The 18223-nt window shown below is 35.2% G+C and overlaps 1 protein-coding gene across 11 annotated transcripts in view; it reads right to left on the bottom strand.

Moving 5' to 3' along the window:
- Positions 1-18223, bottom strand: part of TLN2 (talin 2) — a 575338-nt gene that overhangs the window by 223118 nt on the left and 333997 nt on the right. For 10 of the 11 annotated variants that reach the window (XM_074234301.1, XM_074234300.1, XM_074234295.1 and 7 more), the window contains 2 exons: positions 17516-17658; positions 12913-13040 (listed from right to left, as the gene is read on the bottom strand). In XM_074234301.1, coding sequence (XP_074090402.1) covers positions 12913-13040; positions 17516-17658 — 271 coding nt within the window. The other variant, XM_074234305.1, reaches the window with a different exon arrangement.

The following is an 18223-nucleotide window of genomic DNA, read 5'->3' as shown; positions in this document are numbered from 1 at the left end:
ATCATCTCTTATAAGAACTATTGCAATAGTGTCCTGGTCACAAATATTTTCATTTTCCAATCTATCCTCCAATGAGCTGCCAAAAGAATATTCTCAAACTACAGAAGGGATCATGTCACTCTCTCTGCTCAAAAATGTTCAATGGCTTATTACTTCTAAGAGAAAATTTACAATCTTTAGCCTGTCATTTAAAACCACCTACCCAACTTTCCAATAATTTCTCATTATTTTTCATTCTAATCAAATTAAGCTTCTAACTATTCCTTGTAGTATTCCTTCCATTCTATCTTCTTTCTCTTAAGTTTTGCACAATTGTTCTTCCCAGCCTGGAATGCAGTCTCCCCTCTTCTGCACCTCATTAGAGTCCATAGGCACAGTTCAGCTGTCATCAGTTATATAAGTCTTTTTTCCAACACATTCACCATGCCCTCTGTACTGTTACTTCTTACTGTCTCTTAGAATAATTTTATATTACTTTTATTAAGTCTTTGCATTTACTTGTGAGCTTGTTGTGTCCTCATCAAAGCTCCTTGAAAAAGCAAACTTTTAGTTTTGTGTTTATATATACTAAACCTGTAGCACAATACTTTAGATAATAGATACTAAATGTTTGCTGAATTGAAATGAATATAGTATGATCCTGTTATCTATCATAATCTCTCATTTTGGACAGTAAACTTCCATTTTTTTAATGTAGGCTTCAGGCACAAGAACATTTTCCTACTAGCCTCGCTCATTTTTTCGTCCCAAAATGACTTCTCTTAACCCCCCTCCTTTTTTAAATTGTTATTTTATTTTTCCAATTACTTATTATGGTAGTTTTTCAACATTCATCCATTTGCAAATTTATAAGTTACACATTTTTCTACCACTCTCCTTTCTCTCCCCCATCCCCTTGGTGGCAAAGAGTCCATCTGGTAAAAGTAGTACCTGTATATGTAATCATTTGATCCCTACATGCTGGTTTTCCTGTTTCTTCCCCTCCAAGGTCTTTTCTTGGTCTTCTACTAATCTCTCTATCAAGTCTCTTATTTGTAAATCTTAGTCATTCTCAAGACTTCATCTGTTGTTCTGTCTATACAGATAATTCCCAAATTTATCCCCAATTCTAATCTCTCCTCCAAGTTACAGGTTCACACTTCCAATTTCCTTCTGAAAAACAACAACTGAGTATTCCACAAGCAATTCAAACCTAATATAACAGAGAGGTAATTTCTGATTTTTTCCTAAAGTTTTTCTTCTTCTAACCTTCCCATTTCTGCTAAAGACTCCATCACACAGGTGACAACTCCCATCATTCATAGGTGACATATTGACATATTTGACTCCATCCCCTCAATCATTTATCAGAAACAAGTGAAAAAAGAATTAAATCAAGTTAATTTCTGTTGGGTCTCTGTCTGTATTATATGTCATATCCTTTCTCCTTCCCTTGCTACCACTAAAATACAAGCTTTTCTTGTAATAAGCTTGGATTAATAGAAGAGCCTACTAAGTGATAGGCAAATGTATTTTGTAGAGGTTTTTTGGGGGAAGTGTGTCCTATGTCAAAATAAAATGTTTTTAATAAGTAAACTTTTCATGCAGTATTATGTGCAGTAATTATCTCCCTAATAAACCGCAAAGATCCGTGATAATAGGAACAGTCTTAACAATTTTTTTATATATGCTTCATATGTATAAGCATACAATAGAAATTTACTCACTGAATGATTAAATAAAAATATATGCAAGTTGATGCTTCAAATGACAAGATCATTGATTTAGAGCTAGCAGGTCTTAGAAGGTCATCTAAACCAACCCGCTAATTTTATAATGGAAAGAACTGAGTTCCAAGAGCCATTCTCCATAATCTGCCAAGTTGACATCCTAAAGCAAAAGTCTAACAATGTCATTTCCCTGCTCAACTGTACAAATGGAAATGATTGTGATGTAAAAGTATAGGATTTTATATAAGTACTTTATATACTTTACATATAATACTTTATATAGGTCCAAAGTCTAAAACTTGTTCAAAAAATGAATAGGCAGGACCTTTGGATAGGTGCAGAGTCTGGACTGAACTTCACAAATCAGCCTCAGTATATAATCAAAGACAAGGGATTTAAACATATTTTTAGAAAGTTTTGAGGTTCCTATCTCTCCTCCCAATCCTGCTGATGCTTCAAGCATCAAATTTTGTTTAGACTAGAATATAGGACATGGATAGAAATGATAAGCAAATGACTAAGCAAATCCATTAGTGCCAAAATGTCCAGGCTCCCTATCAAATCCTTCATTAGACTGACAGAATATTTCTTCTAATTTGCAAAGTAGATGTCACATGCCCAATGTTTTAACGCATAGCTCTCTCTGGGCACTCATTTAGAAATAATACATGCATACTTCTTTTATTCTCCTTGGGAAGTCAGAAAATTATAGCCTGGGTCCTTTTCATAAAAGCTCATCAACATTAGGTCATAAAAATCAGACCACCTACCAATATTCTACTGCCATCTAACACTGCAGTAGATCCAGTTTGGTTATTGTTTTGATTACTAAGCCTGGTTTTCAAAGGCATGTAAAAGGCTAGGACTCATATCCAGCTGAAATCCATCAGCCAAAATGACAAGCTTTATCCTCAAAAGTGGGCTAGATTTACCAGATCCAATTGGACAATTTTCTCCTAAGTAGGAGACCTATTTGTGAAGAACATACCTTTTACTATCTCCTCCTGTATTCTTTGAAGAAAATGGAAACTATTTAAAAATCTAAACATTTCACAGCATTACAGGACATGGAAAGGACCTCAAGGGCCTTCTATTCCAACCCTGTCATTTTAGATGAGGAAACTGAGGATGAAGTTACTTGCCTAAAATCACACAGTAAATAAATGAAAAATAATCACACAGAGGTGGGATCAGAATGGGGGGGGCATTTCTGACACCTGAGCAAACTCTCATTTCAGTTTATTATTTTGTCTCTAAGATACTCACAAAACAGATTTAATACTCCAGGAAACACCCAAGCCTGGGTCTATGAGTCTGAATCATGTATTCAAATCTCCCCTACTACTTTCCTTGCTCAGTTCTCATTCGCAAACTCCATAAAACCTGAAAAATATCCTTACCATGTGTCTTAGATTACACCAGCAGCTTTTTCCTCAGTCTGCTCCTACTTTGGTTAGCTTGAGCCTGGAAGGAAGTTGGTCCCTGAGCTATTTCCCAGTCCAAAGGAAAAATGACAAAGGAATGGTCAACACGAAAGTGGTATCACTGGGTCCCTCAGCCTCCTCGCTGAGGTGTTTATCTCTCACTTGATTTATTCTACTGACGTGTTTCAAGAGCAAGCTATAATGTCACTGGAGATGGTACAATAAAAGGCTATGGTCAGTAGAGACCTGGGTTCCCCTCATATTGCCTCTATTATTTGTGGGACCATGGGACAAACCATGACATTTCTCAAAGTCACCTGTAATCAGTTGTAAATAGAGCACCCACCTCATAGGCTTGTTGATAAGATCAAATGAGGTAAAACTATGGTTATCCCTTCCACATCACATTTTCCCCATTGAGGTTTCAGCACAGGACATTAAATGGCAATTTTCAGAGTTTTGCAGAAGATGAAGATGACACATTGAGGCCACCAGACATGAAAAAAGTTTAGAAACTAAGAGAGGCATAAAATACATGCAAAGTATTGTATCATCTCAATTATTTTATCTTTTAATACCATAATAATTTAGACCTCTTCTCCTTTAAGATGAAGGGAGAGCCAAAAAATTTTACAGGGATCTTCCAAATCATGAGGGTACCATGACCTAACCCCAGGAAAAGGAAAGAATAATTGTAAAATGTTTAGCAGTGGTTCTAAAGTTATGAAACTGTTAATTTAATAAAGTTACAAGAATTTATATATTGAAATAATCATTATCTTACAAAATGCTTAATGCAGGAACATGCATGTTCAGTTCAATAATGCTATTACCTATGATATTCTGGAACATCTATTGAAGAATTAATTAGCTTTAGAATAAAATACAGTGCGGTGAAAGAGGAAGCAGATCTAACCTGCAATTCATTAACCTGTATGATTCTGGGCAAGCTTTTAACTGCTTTTGCCCCTCAATTTTTGCATGTGTAAAATGTGAACACTATCATTCATGCCACCTATTTCTCAGAGTCTCTTTGAGAAAAATGCATTCTAAATGGCAAAAACACTTTGTAATTGTTCTTTTATAGATATTTTTAAAATATAGTATATCTTTCTGAATACTACCTAGTTCTACATGGTATTGTCCCTGCCAACATTATTAATAGCCCCACTCTAAGGTACCCTCACTTAGACAAGAGGAAGGTATACAAGTATTGGGATGTAAAGAGAAGGCAAGCAAAGTGAAAAATATAGAACCAATTTAGACATTATTTGTGGGAGGCCTTGTTTACCTCGAGGACTTGGGATCAAGGGGTGAGAAGGAAATGTCAGAGGGAAAGGAATAGAAGGCATTGCCCTTATAAGGATTATAAGATCACAGATTTAGAGCTGGAAGGGACTTCTCTAAATTGACAGATAAGGAAAGTGAAGCCTTCACCCAAAGTCCTGAAGTGATAGTTTTATCTAAGTAAGAGATTTTAAATCCCCCAACTCTAATGTAAATATTCTTTCTACTGAACCATGAATGTTTTGTGTCATTTCCCTCTAAAGGCCTATTTAAAAAATTTTAGAATCTAAATTTTGATTACCCAGAAATGTATGATTTGCAACATTATTTTGGTAGAATTAAATGATCTTTTTTTTCCCCTTTAATCTTTTCTAATGTCTTATTTTCTCAGAAACAATTATCTATGTTATTAGGCAGAATGTGTCAGAGTGTGCTGGCAATTCTTCATCTTTGGGGTGTGTTTTATTACTGTAGATAGGAATCATATGGAACTACCTATCACTTCATCAATCAAAAGCAGTTATTAAATGCTTATACGACACTATCTAAGGGTTGAGGATACATGCATACACATAAAAACATATACATACATACATCCAAGGCAAAAATCATTTCAAATCTCAAGAAAATTACACTATCATTGGTGGGATGGGACAACATGTATATAAATAGATATTTGCACTATAAAGCTATAGTGTATAGATAGATAATAATCTAACAGAGGGCATCATCAACAGAATAAAGATTGGGAAAGGTCTCTTGAAGAGGTGGTATTTTAGAAGAGTCTTAAAGGAAGTCAGAGATTCTAAAAAAAAAAAAAGCAGTCACCAGAAGAAACATACCAGAAATAAAGGACAATCCGCACCAAAGTTATAGTGACAGGGAAGATGCAGGTTCTGTCCTCTAAGACTTTATTCTATAGAAGGGATACATATACATACATACATACATATACACACACACACACACACACACACACACACGTGTATATATAGTATGTATATATGTGGGGGGGGATAGATACCCACAAATCCAAATTTTAATGTAATGTCCTATAAGGGGGGAGTCAAATAGAGATGCATGAGATATTACAGAAGGGAAGTTTTCACCTCTGGCCTGCTGGAAGACAAGCAGGGAAGGAGATAGGGAAAAGCTTTCACTCAGAGACTGCATATTTCTATTGATTTTCTTATGTGACTAATAAACTTGACCCTAAAGTCAATTCCCATAAAGAAATTCATCAATATGTGCAGCAATGGTAGTGTTGTTTAAGTAAATGTATAGATTTCAAGGGTGATTACTTCAAAGGGAAGAATCCCTTTGGATGTTTGCATCTGGAACGTCTGCTAAAACCAAGCTTCTTATTGCTTTACAAGACCTCAGTTCCTAGATAGGCATGAATCTGGAGACATTGCTGGGGCTGACCTGGGATTCAGTTGGTTTGACACCCTCTCTTAATGCAATGTATTTTGTAACTTACAGTCTAAGAGGTGACTGGGGGGTCCTGAGAAGTTAATTGATCTATCTCTAATCAAAATGGAAACATATTATCATGGTGAATTTGAACCCAGGTCATCTTCCTGATTCCAAGGCTGGTTCTCTATCCACTACTGTTAAAGGATATTCCACCAGAATTCTAGAAAGATCCAGAGCAGTGGAGGGATCATAGAAGTGCTTGAGCTGTAACAAAGGGGATTATATTATCTCTACTAAATAATCATTTTTAATATTTTACAGTAACCTAGTACCTAACCTGTCTTTGCATTAATAAAATAGATCTATGTGCAGTACAATCTTTCCAATGCAGCTATAGAAAAATGAAGAAAACTGCATATGGATGGATGCAATGATTGTAGAGGTAAGGAGATTACTAGAGTACCCAGGTACTTGCTTCCTAACATAAGGATGGGAAAGAAAAAAAAAAGGGTCAAAAATTGGATTAAAAGAAATTGCAGAGGGGTGGTTAGTTGCCGAAGTGGATAGAGTACCAGCCCTATACTTAATAATTACCTAGCTGTGTTGGGCAAGCCACTTAACCCCATTTGCCTTGGAAAAAACCTAAAAAATGAAACAAAACAAACAAAGAAGAAATGCCAGAGAAGAGAAAATGACAATAGGTGATGATGGGTACACAGGGGAGAGTACGGTTATTGGCCACATCCAGAGTACAGGAAAGGAGGCCTTCCCAAAAGTTTGTTGGTTCTCTAGATTTTGAATTTTGCCTCTACTTCAAAATTAATATACTTAGTGTTGAAGCCCAGTGGAGATCTTTAAGCAGGAGGTCTAAAATTGGACTCTACACTTCTTGCAATGAATACAAAACTCAACACATATTGGGCTTTTAATAAATGAACTTCATGAATAGGAATGAATTTATATCATTAAATGAACATGGATATTGCACACAGATCATATTTGGCACAATTTAGGCCTAAATCTCAATAATGGCTTCTGAAGGACAATAAATAGCAAAATATGAACTTTTCATTGGTCAGAGAGGTTCAGAGCCAATTCCATGGTAATATGGAAGGAATACTCTTGGGGTCCTCAAACTGAAGATTCTACTAAGAAACCTTCACATGATCAATAATAAATAATAACTGATAAAATGAGAATGCTGATGAATGAGATGAGCAGAACCAGAAAAACACTGTACATCCTAACAGCAACATGAGGGCAATGATCAACCTTGATGGATTTACTCATTCTATCAGTGCAACAATCAGGGACAATCTGGGGCTGTCTGCAATGGAGAATACCATCTGTATCAGAGAAAGAACTGTGGAGTTTGAACAAAGACCAAGGACTATTACCTTAAATTTAGGGGGGGAAAAACTGATATCTTATTGTCTGATCTTGCGATCTCTTAATACTTTATGTTTCTTCCTTAAGGATTTGATTTCTCTCTCATCACACTCAATTTGGATCAATATGTATGTACCATAGAAACAATGTAAAAACTGAGAAATTACCTTCGGGGGGGGGGGTTAAGTAAGATTGGGGGAAAAACTGCAAAAACTCAAAATAAATAAAATCATAAAAAAAATGAGAACGCTGAAAGTAATGAATTTGGGGATGGATGAGGGTGAAGAAAGAGGAGGATAAGGATGTTATATTGTTGAAACAAAAGAAATAAATGGAATGAACTTCAAAAAAGTGGCTGTTGTCCTTTCCTCAGCCCTACCTTCCACAATGTTTAAGCTTCTTTAAATACCCCTGACTAAAGCCCTCTACTCCCAAAAGAAAAATTCTTTTTATGTATACTCCAAAATAAAGCAATGGTATCTAAATTATTCAAACAAATCTCAAAGAGGAAAAACTCCAAAGAGCTTAGGAGAAAATATACAGTTGAACAGTTGCCAAAGATAAAACTGATTTAAGACCTCTTCCATGGTCAAAAGCTTTGCTCAGTCAACAACAAATCTGCTTAGACTTTGTGGTGAAAAGTTTCAAGTTCTGCCACTACCAGAAATTCAGACAGTGAATTATTTTGTCTTATAGGAAAATCGCTGTCAAAGCATGTTTAGACACCATGGGACAAATATATAAACTGTGAGAAAAACTACTCCCTTCCTTACATTTTCAGCCAGATAAAAATCTCTATATGATCAAAGAAAAACCACTGTGGTCAAACAAGAAAGGTATAATTCCACTGACTTTCTTATTCAGCAGATTTCTTTGTTTCTTTCTTTCCATATCATTGCATTCAACTTAGTCTAGTCCCTGAGTCCTGCCTCAATAATCACAATAATCTGCTAAATAGTCTTCCTACCTTCATATTCTTTTGTTGTTGGTGTTGTTGTTCTGTTTGTTTGGTTGTTTTTTTTGGATTCAAAAGTGATATGGACTCATGATAGTAAGTTTCTGGAATCACATTTCAATTCAAGTCCTCCTTACTGTTGGATTGGTCTCTGACCACTACACCACCAAGCTATCCCTAACTTCAAATTCTTTTGACATTAATTCATCCAATATACTATCAGCTGATTAATTTTTAAAATGTTCAGTGTGAATGATAGTTCCTATATAAAATACAATTCAATTCAATGAAAATCTATATATACACAAGGGAATAAGTTAGACAAAATAAATGCAAATATAGAAAAGGATACAGAACCTGTCCTCAAGAAGCTTAGAATCTAATATCAGGATATAGGACAAATACACAAAAATTAGTATATAATGTAAGATTGAATTTGATAGGAGTAAAGGAGAAGTCTAGAAAAAAGTGCTTACATCTTGGGGGGATGGAAGGAAATTCTTGAGGTTTCATGGAGAAGTTGACACCTGAGTTGAACTGTAAAGGAAGATTTCAAAGACATAATGTATTATAGGCATAGGGGAAAACATGTATAACTTCATGTGGGTAGACAAGTTCAGGTTAAGACTAGAAGTATAGATTGATTGGAATAAAGTCCATAAAAGGGGGTTTTGTGACATCAAGGCTGAAAACAAGACACAGATCTATGAAGGCAATGTCTGCCAGTCTGTCATTCTATAAGTAAAAATAACATTCCATAAGTAACAAGTAATACCTCCAATATTCCATAAGTAATAAGAATACTAAATGTTTGGGTAGGGGAATAGTATGGTCAGATCTGTGCATCAGAAAAATTATCTTGGTAATTGTGCAGAAAAATGAACTACAGAATTTTCTATTCTCTAGAGCAAACCCTCAAAGCTCATTCAAGTGGCATTATTACATTTTATTATTATACTTATTGGAAATATGGATTACAATGTAGTCATAAATAAGTATTAAATTCTATATGCAATCCTTGACAAGCTTTTGTTGGGTGATGTGACCCAAAAGAGCTAAATTGTTAGACACCTGTGGTCTAGAGGAAGAGAAATAATTTTGAAAACTCCTAAGAGACAATGAAGGTCTAAATCTAGATAGTGTAACTGTATATGGAGAGCAAAGGATGGATATGAGAGATAGTTTGGAATTTGAACTGAAAGGACTCAAGCAAATGATTAGACAGATATGTATGTGGGTGGTGCTGGGGAAGACAAGAGTGTGCAAAGTGACACCAAGAAAACCATGACTGGCACCAAGATGGAAAAGAAAAGAAAGGTGTCAACACTGGAGAAGGAAAAAATGACAGGGAAGGGATAATGGCAAGGTATGATAGAGTCAACAGGGAGACGGCTTTTCTAAATGCTAGAAAGATGAATCTGTGTTTTATGACAGTGTCTAGCACATAGTAGATGCTTTAGATTGACAAAAAAATTAATATTGGAGAATTTCACTGAGGCATTAACCAAATCTACAAATTATAGGGCATTATGGATGAAAGACTAAGCTTTATGTGTAGATGATGACTGAACTTTTAGTAGAGAAGAAATGTCTTCATTATAAGCAGAAAGTAGCTGTAGATCAGAGAATAATTTTTTTTTAAATCAACCTCAATCAATTTTTCAAACATAGTAGCAGGAAGCCAGAGTCCTCTACAAAGTAAACCTACAAAGTACAGATCTCCGTCAAAACATCGCTTTCTTCAGACAGCACATACACAGAGAGCATAGAGTATATAAAGATGCATATAAACATGCACATGATTCCCCGGCATAATTCTAGAATTTATGCCAGTAAATAGGATTTACTGAATAACTAGATTACTTTCTTTAAGGCTGTAATATATACTATTAAAGGGAAGGTAGGGTACATGGAACTTCACAGATTTAATTTAATTAAAACACTGAGCACATTCACAGGAATTACAACCTGCATGGTATATATAATGAAAAGATACAATCCAATATCAATGTTAAATGAAAATGCCTCATTATCTATGTTGGATTTAGTCTAAATTAAAGCAAATTCCTTGGGGTGGGGGGGGAAGGGGGAACAACACCGAAAAGGCAGCAATAAGCTTGTTTTAATTTGGAATCAGAGTTGAAGTACATATTCTACCAGAGGCATAATCTATATATTACATCTTCAAGATTTAAAAAACACAATTTCAGAGTGTTTGCCAGCTTCGATTTTCAAATGAAAAGATATTATCAATGTAGTCTAGGGAACTGTCATTTTATAGGACTCTTTTCCCCAAACTGTCAAACACTCCCAAAGAAAGTTAGGAAATCAGACTGACTGGTCCAGCAATAGTCACACTAAGTTCAAGTGGGTCTACACTGATTCTTGGCACTGTCATTTATTTTTCATTTAATATTGCATTCCCTACCAAGCTTATTTTAAATCATTCCCATTCACCTTCACCCTCCAACTGTACTTCTATGCCCTTTTCATGATGCTTTTATAGAGCATGTTGAGACAATCCACACTAATCCAATACAAGTTTCTTCAATTTCCCTCTTGAGCACACCAACCATATCAGGCACTCTGGCTTATTCATCTTTGCTTCCCTTAGTGCCTAAACAGTATCTTGGAATAGGAGGGCATTCAGTAATTAGTTGGAGAAATAAATAGATTATAACCATATTTGCCTATTAATGCCGTCTGATAATTAAATTTCATTCCATACTCAGGGCAAATAATGAGTAGGTAATTTTATAATCAAATTCTTTTACTGGAAGACCAGTAATAAAAGGAACTTTTCATGAAAGCAAGACTGTCTGGAGGAAGATGGAAGTGTTATGATCTCCAGAGGACCATATAGGAATTCAAAAGTCATAGATTATAACATAGGAGGTAAAGGAAGAATTCAAGGTACTCGTTGGGGGTAAAGAATTCTCTAAAAGAATGAAGATGAGTTTGCCCATTTTTCATTTTACCTATCACTTACTCTATGATAATAGTTTATTATCATAAGGATTAATAGCTCCTATATCCTGGAAGAGGAATATAAATATAGTATCAGAATTATTATATCTAGTAAGAAATGAGAAGGATTTGACTCGGGCCTCCCTTCTGCCCATGAAAACAGGAGCGTTCACAGTAGTTGTGAGTGGTTAAAAACCTCTTTTTTAATATTGTTTCCTTTCTTATATAAGTTCATCAATAACGATATCAAAATGAAAAGAGGATCTTCACTTCTCAAAAGCATAATTAAGTTATTCTTACACAAACAGTGAAGTGGTCTTCACATAGCTTCAGTAGGGAAAAAGTTCTATTAGTCAGATTAATAAGCACTACTGATTACTTGACTTGTTAGAAGAACAGAGACTAAAATAACAATAATTCCTCATAGGAAGTTTTTTTTTGTTGTTTTTTAAGAGCAAGTTTGAGAATCAAGGTCATGATATGATATTCCAACACAAATAATCACTTACTACTTGAGATTCATAAACTCAAGGGCAGGATTCTTTCAAATGGCAAAGGCTAGACAAAATAATAGGGAATGGATAGGAATTTTCTGCCTCTAAGAAGGATTTTAAAAATAAAGAGCCAAGGTTTTCTTCTTTCAAGGGCATCTACTATTAGCTTCCATTAAGATGGTTTAAGACTTAAGGATTGAGTCAGCATTTTCATTATTCCCCTCAGAAGAGACTTGGGCACAATCTAATTAATGACCCTATCACCCCTTCACAACATATTCTGAATTCTCTCATCATCTGTGCCTATTCATTTAGTGCCATTCCCCCAATTGACATTCACTTCCCATTCCTGCTACTAATTTCTCTGCAAGCTCAACTCTGAGTAGCATGGTTATATTGACAATTCCCCTGCATTTAAATGATTTACCTGTTTCAACTTCATACATTAAGGAAAAAATGAAACAGAATGAGAGCAATAATAAGTAAAGGATAGAAAGTTGCTACAGGGAGAGGAACAGAACAAGATCTTGTAGGAATTCACATCAAGATCCTGGCAGAAGTAACCCTAGCCTGAAGGGCTAGGCTGTGATTGGGAATTAAATTCTTCACTGTTCATAGTTACGATATCCTTGCAATTTAGGTTCATGAAGAGATGACGAATAAAACTTTAGGGTTTCTTCCTACTCATTTTAAATATTTGTTATCATGCCTTTAGCAGAAAAGGTGCTAAGTCTTACACATTTAACAGAATTCAGACAACAATTAATAAGTACTAATTAAATGCACATATTGGGTCCTATGGTAAAGCTGGGGATGCAAATGCAAAGACAGACAACAAAAAAAAAAGAATCTGCCCTCAAGGAGCTAACATTCTATTGTCAGAGACAACATAGAAATAACTATACAAATAAGATAAAGGACATAGCAAATGAAAGAAAATGTCAGAGTGAAGGTGCCAACCTGGGAGGATTGAAGGTCATTGCAGAAGTTGGAACATGAGCTGAATACTGAAAGAATATAAGCAAGCCAGGAGATGAAGGTGAAGAGGAAAGGCACTCCAGATATTGGGAATGTTCCCAGTTAAAAGGCATGGAGAAAAGGAATATAGATTCAGTGGTCCCCAACTTTTTTAAATGCCATCATGCTTGGTTTAGGAAGAGAGAGACAGAAGACAGACAGAAAGACAGAGGGAGAGAGGGAAAGAGAAAAAGGGAGACTGAGTCAGACAGAGACAGTGACAGAGGGACAATGAATAAAGAAAAGTTACTTACTCTAAGAATCCAGGTTTATGTTTATGTTCTACATGAGGTCCAAACTGTATTTGGGCTTGAAACCCGCCAAACTCACAAGCTTTCTCAAAGGAAACAGGATGGGAGCCATTCAGGATATCATCTCGAGCCTGCAAGGCAAGAGATCGAAATACCAGTATCTTGCAAATACCACCAAACTATATCAATACCAATTATTTTCATCATCCAGTTCATTATCAGGTAGGATTTCTGCCTTGACTGGTAAGCAAAGCTTTTTAATGACCTCAGGATCTACAACTTTTCTCTCTCCAGATTTTATTAAGTTATTTCAGCTCTTTATTTCACCTAATCTGGGCTAAAAAGAAATGAAGTTATTTCTTACAATTTCTATGCACTGGTCTGAAATCTGACTTAAGAGTTCAAGATACCACAGACAAAAAGCAATAAGATTCTTCTAACTATAATTAGTAAACTCAATTTGGCTATGATATAGACTGGAATGTAATGAAAGCATTGATATTTTTAGTACATTATATGCACATTTATGGTTTGCTAGTTCAGTGGTCAGTACCATCTTCACTAAAGCAATTCTATAAGATATTGATACAGAGAATTATGAATATAGAAAATTTGTAATTATAAATAAATTCTGTCATCTTTTATGCTGTTAAAATCTTGTTAATTGTCAAAGGCTATCTGCTTCTGAGACGTAAATTGACCCCTGATGTTTCATTGTTATATGTAAAATTTGGGGGCAGCTAGGTGGTGCAGTGGATAGAGCAAAGGCCCTGGAGTCAGGAGGACCCGGGTTCAAATTTGGCCTCAGACACTTAATAATTACCTAGCTGCGTGGCCTTGGGCAAGCCACTTAACCCCACTGCATTGCAAAAAACAAAAAACAAAAAACAACCCCCCCTAAAAAAAATATAAAATTTGTATCCTCTCTCCTTATTCCCAACCCCCCCCCCCCCAGTTTCCAACCTTCTACCTGATTTTGGTCAAGTAAAGGGGAAGGGATTTTCCCCTTTTGCCTTCAGTGCCAAGGTAATAGGCAAGGCTGGACTCCAGTGGGGACCAGTCTGCTTGCTCTCTCTCTCTCTCTCTCTCTCTCTCTCTCTCTCTCTCTCTCTCTCTCTCTCGCTCTCGCTCTCGCTCTCTCTCTCTCTCTCTCTGTCTCCTATGCAGCCTCAGCATTTTGGTATTTATTTTGTCTTAAAGCACCTGTTGACTCTCTGGGAAGAGAAAACTTTTAACCTGTTTACTTTGCAATATTTTATGATAAATTGGGAGAATGTGAATTCATTTATTTTTCAGTAACCTTCAATCTATCTTTAATTGGTGACCCCAACTCTCATCGGAAACAGAAGGATCTTGATATTTCTTTTTTGTTCTGATGTATCTGATCACCTTTTGCCAGAATATAGAGTATTACTTAATTTTTAGTCTTCTAAGTCAATCTGGCCATCCCAATAGTTCCAATTAGGAAGGCTCAGCCTACTAACTTTAACCTGGAGAAATTGTATCATACTGACCAGGGTACTATGCATATCAGAACCCAATCCCTCAGTATTTCATTCAAGGTTATTATTAATGTTGTTATCAAATATTATGCTTTTAAAATACTACTTATAATGGAGGCCAATAGGTGGTTCATTGGTTAGAGCTGTTGGCCTGGTGTCAGGAAGATGTGAATTTAAATTCAGTTTCAGACATTTACCAGCTGTGTGACCCTGGAATAGTCACTTAATCTCTATTTATCTTAATCAACCAGAGAAGGAAATGACAAATCATTCCAGTATCTTTGCAACAAAAACCCCATGGACAGCATTGGTATGCTATGGTCTATGTGGTCATAGAGAGTCAAACATAACCAAATAATCACAATAAGAGTAATTACAATAGATAACATTTATATAGGACTTAAAGGTCTTTAAAGCATTTAAATATTAATTCATTTTAATCCTCACTACAACTGAGAGATGGGTGCTTTTATCTCCATCTTACAATGAGGAAACTGAAGCACAGAGGTGTTAGATGACCTAAGTGCCTGCGTCTAGATTTGAATTCATGACTTCCTAATACTCTATGCACTGGGCCATCGAGAACAAAAGGTCTGTAGACAAGTCATTTTCATATTTAGCATACTATTATTGATAAAATTAAGAGTACTAAGATGTAAATTCATCTTTGGGAGACTCACTGGAATTATTGTAGGGACAATTTTTATAGAATAAACCTCATCCTATTCCTGTGTAGTTTTAATGTCTTCTACTAGTGATGATGAGTATATGTTAATGTGTTAGCTATTAAAAGTTATACTTAAATTTCTTATAGATCACTGCCAGAATGGATGATTATAGGCAACACTTCCATCTTAAAATTACGTTCTAATTGCATAATAGTTTACTTGTTAAATTGTAAAAAATTATTTTGGTATTTGTATTTATAGCAAGCTTCTTGTATTGACTTCTAGCCCCATGACTGTCTAAATATGTGGTAGATTTTTTACTATTTGCAAGGAAGGATTGCATAATTGCCATTATTGCACAACTGAATTTGATTGATCGACAAACAGAAGCCTCTTAGGAAAAATCTTTCTAAAATATCAGGTTGCAATGATTTAATTTGGCAACATTATCAAAAACTGCTCAGCTTCTATAGAAAATCTGCATGAGTCAAATATTTTATGAGTTTCTTTTTTAGATGTTATTATTGGTTGAATGCCCATGCGTATTACCTACATGGCACATTTTGTTTCTACAATTAGATTTTAGATAATACATAAGCTTTGTTTGGAGATAAACCACTTCTGGCTCTAAGTGACAAATCTTAAAAGGTATATCTATAATCCATTTTCAGCTATTGCTTTGTGAAGTGATACCATTTTGTTCCTAAAGTATTTTAATAAAGTTTTAATCTATTTATCATGTAATGTGAGAACATCTATCCAGTCAGTCTTCCTCCTTTTTGGCAAAGAAATATTTATCTTTTTATACTTGCCCTGAGTTGATGAGTCTGTTGTTTTTCATTAAGCTTTGATTTTAGGATGCTAATCAGTCTCTTAACAATTTAAGTGTCAGCTAGAATCCTTGATAATCTTGTGTCTTATTTGTCTTGCCAGGTGAAGACCTATTATTATTATTATCATTAACCTACCAAAGGATTCTTCAATTGACACACTACTGTATTTTAATCACTAAAGTAAGCACACTTTGGGAAAAGCAATAAAATATGAACAATATCACCAACAAAATGCTAAGTTAGTTATCATTGTTGTCTTTGATTAAGTGACATTTTAGGTAAAGAAAAAGAAAAACATTCTCCCTAAATGGTAAAGGCTTAAAAATTTAAGAAGGGAGAAGCAGGAATTATTTCAAAATAAAAGATTGATTGAAGATGCAAAAAGGCAAAAATGACCTTAAAAATAAAAAGAACACTGGAAATTATTTGCCAAATTATCAGGTCAAAAAAAGTTGGGTCACAGAAATGACTTTCATAATTTAGAATAGGAAAGGATATTGAAAGTCAGCCAGGGGCAGCTAGGTGGTGCAGTGGATGGAGCACTGGCCCTGGAGTCAGGAGGACCTGAGTTCAAATCTGACCTCAGACACTTAATAATTACCCAGCTGTGTGATCTTCAGCAAATCACTTGTCCCCATTGCCTTGCAAAAAAAAAAAAACAAAACAAAAACAAAACCCAAAACCCAAAACCAAACAAACAAAAAGAAAGTCAGGAAGTCTTATGACATCATTTCACAGATAAGGAAACTGAAACCCAGAGAGACTGATTTATTCAAAGTTATACAAGTAGTAACTGATAGAGTTGAGAGTATTTGATTGAAAATACAAGGAAGGTTCTTTACATTGTATTCCCTTATTCCCTCATTTACTTAAATTCCCTCCAGTATCATAAAGGTAAAAAGCTGAGGAAAAAGTCAAAGTGAGGCAGTGACTACAAAATCAGTGTGACCCATTAGGAAAAGATACTCTACTTTTATTTAAAGAGGAGCTCACGGACTAAAACTACAAGCCTGTCCTAGAGATCAACATTGTATTTTCTATAAACTGAATACACTTATAAAATTGAAAGTACCAGTGTTCATAAGAAATAATATTGCAAACTAACCATATACCCTAGAATCCACTAGCTTATCTTCCCCTCCCCGCTTTTCTCATTTTCCATTCATTGTCTCTTTAGCCCCATTGATCTCCAATTCTCTGATCCTTAATTTATTTCCTCTTCACTAGTTAAGTAATCCATGGCTAACTTTTTTGCATTTTTGGTAATTGTTTCTCTAAGCATGATTACTTTAACAAGTATTTCAATTGTTTTGTAGATGTTTTTCATTCCTAGAATTAATGTTCAGAGTTCCTTACAGGACAACAATTAGCCCAGGACCTTTTAAATCAATGTTTTGCCTAGTAAAGTATCTCAAGTGGAGCAGAACTACCCAGTTTTCTATTAGATGGTTCCCCATGATTACTTGGATCGAAAAAGGGTCCAGAGGGTGGAACTAATGCTTTCTCATGTACAAGAGGTAGGGGAGGATGGACTTTTAATTACTTAACCTAACACAGAGCTCAGCTCCCATTCCTGAACCGGAGTTTGCAGACTTTACCATACCTGAACATAAAGCAAATTCAGCTGCACGGGATCTCTTGAATCTACATTCTGGTCTGAATAAAAGAATTTCCGTCTAAGCAGCAATGTTTCATTTTCATCCACTCCTTGTTCTCTGAATGTTCGACTATGATCTAGCCAATTTACTGGAACACAATGAGACATATTAGTCAAAGGTGCTTATATCTCTTAATTACGAGAACTTGACAAAAAAATCATTTCATACAGATTATTATCCCTGTTGTTATAACAAAAAAGCAAACTAAGAACATTTAAACCAAATTTAAAATTGGATATTTTACTGATTCTGTAAAGAAACCATTTTCTATTAATATAAAACCCTATTAGGTCTTTTGCTGCTTTATTTTTGTCTTACTTTTATTAAAATCTTTTATTTTTACATCACTGTCATTTTTGAATATTTAAACTATTAGTGCTTAAAATTGCAATAAAACTTTTGAAACATTCCACATAATTCCCACCTAGACAGTCATTTCTTGTTTAAGTTTTATTTATTTAAGGCAATGGGGGTTAAGTGACTTGCCCAAGGTCACACAGGTAGGTAATTATTAAGCGTCTAAGGCTGGATTTGAACTCAGGTCCTCCTGACTCCAGGGCCAGTGATCTATCCACTGCACCACCTAGCAGGCCCTAAGACAGCCATTTCTTGAAATAAAGGATTTTTTAAAAAAGTACGGAAAATTTTCAGTG

This window comes from Macrotis lagotis, chromosome 4 (genome assembly GCF_037893015.1).
Source record: "Macrotis lagotis isolate mMagLag1 chromosome 4, bilby.v1.9.chrom.fasta, whole genome shotgun sequence".
Lineage (NCBI taxonomy): Eukaryota > Metazoa > Chordata > Mammalia > Peramelemorphia > Peramelidae > Macrotis > Macrotis lagotis.
This window is presented reverse-complemented; position numbering and strand designations above follow the sequence as displayed.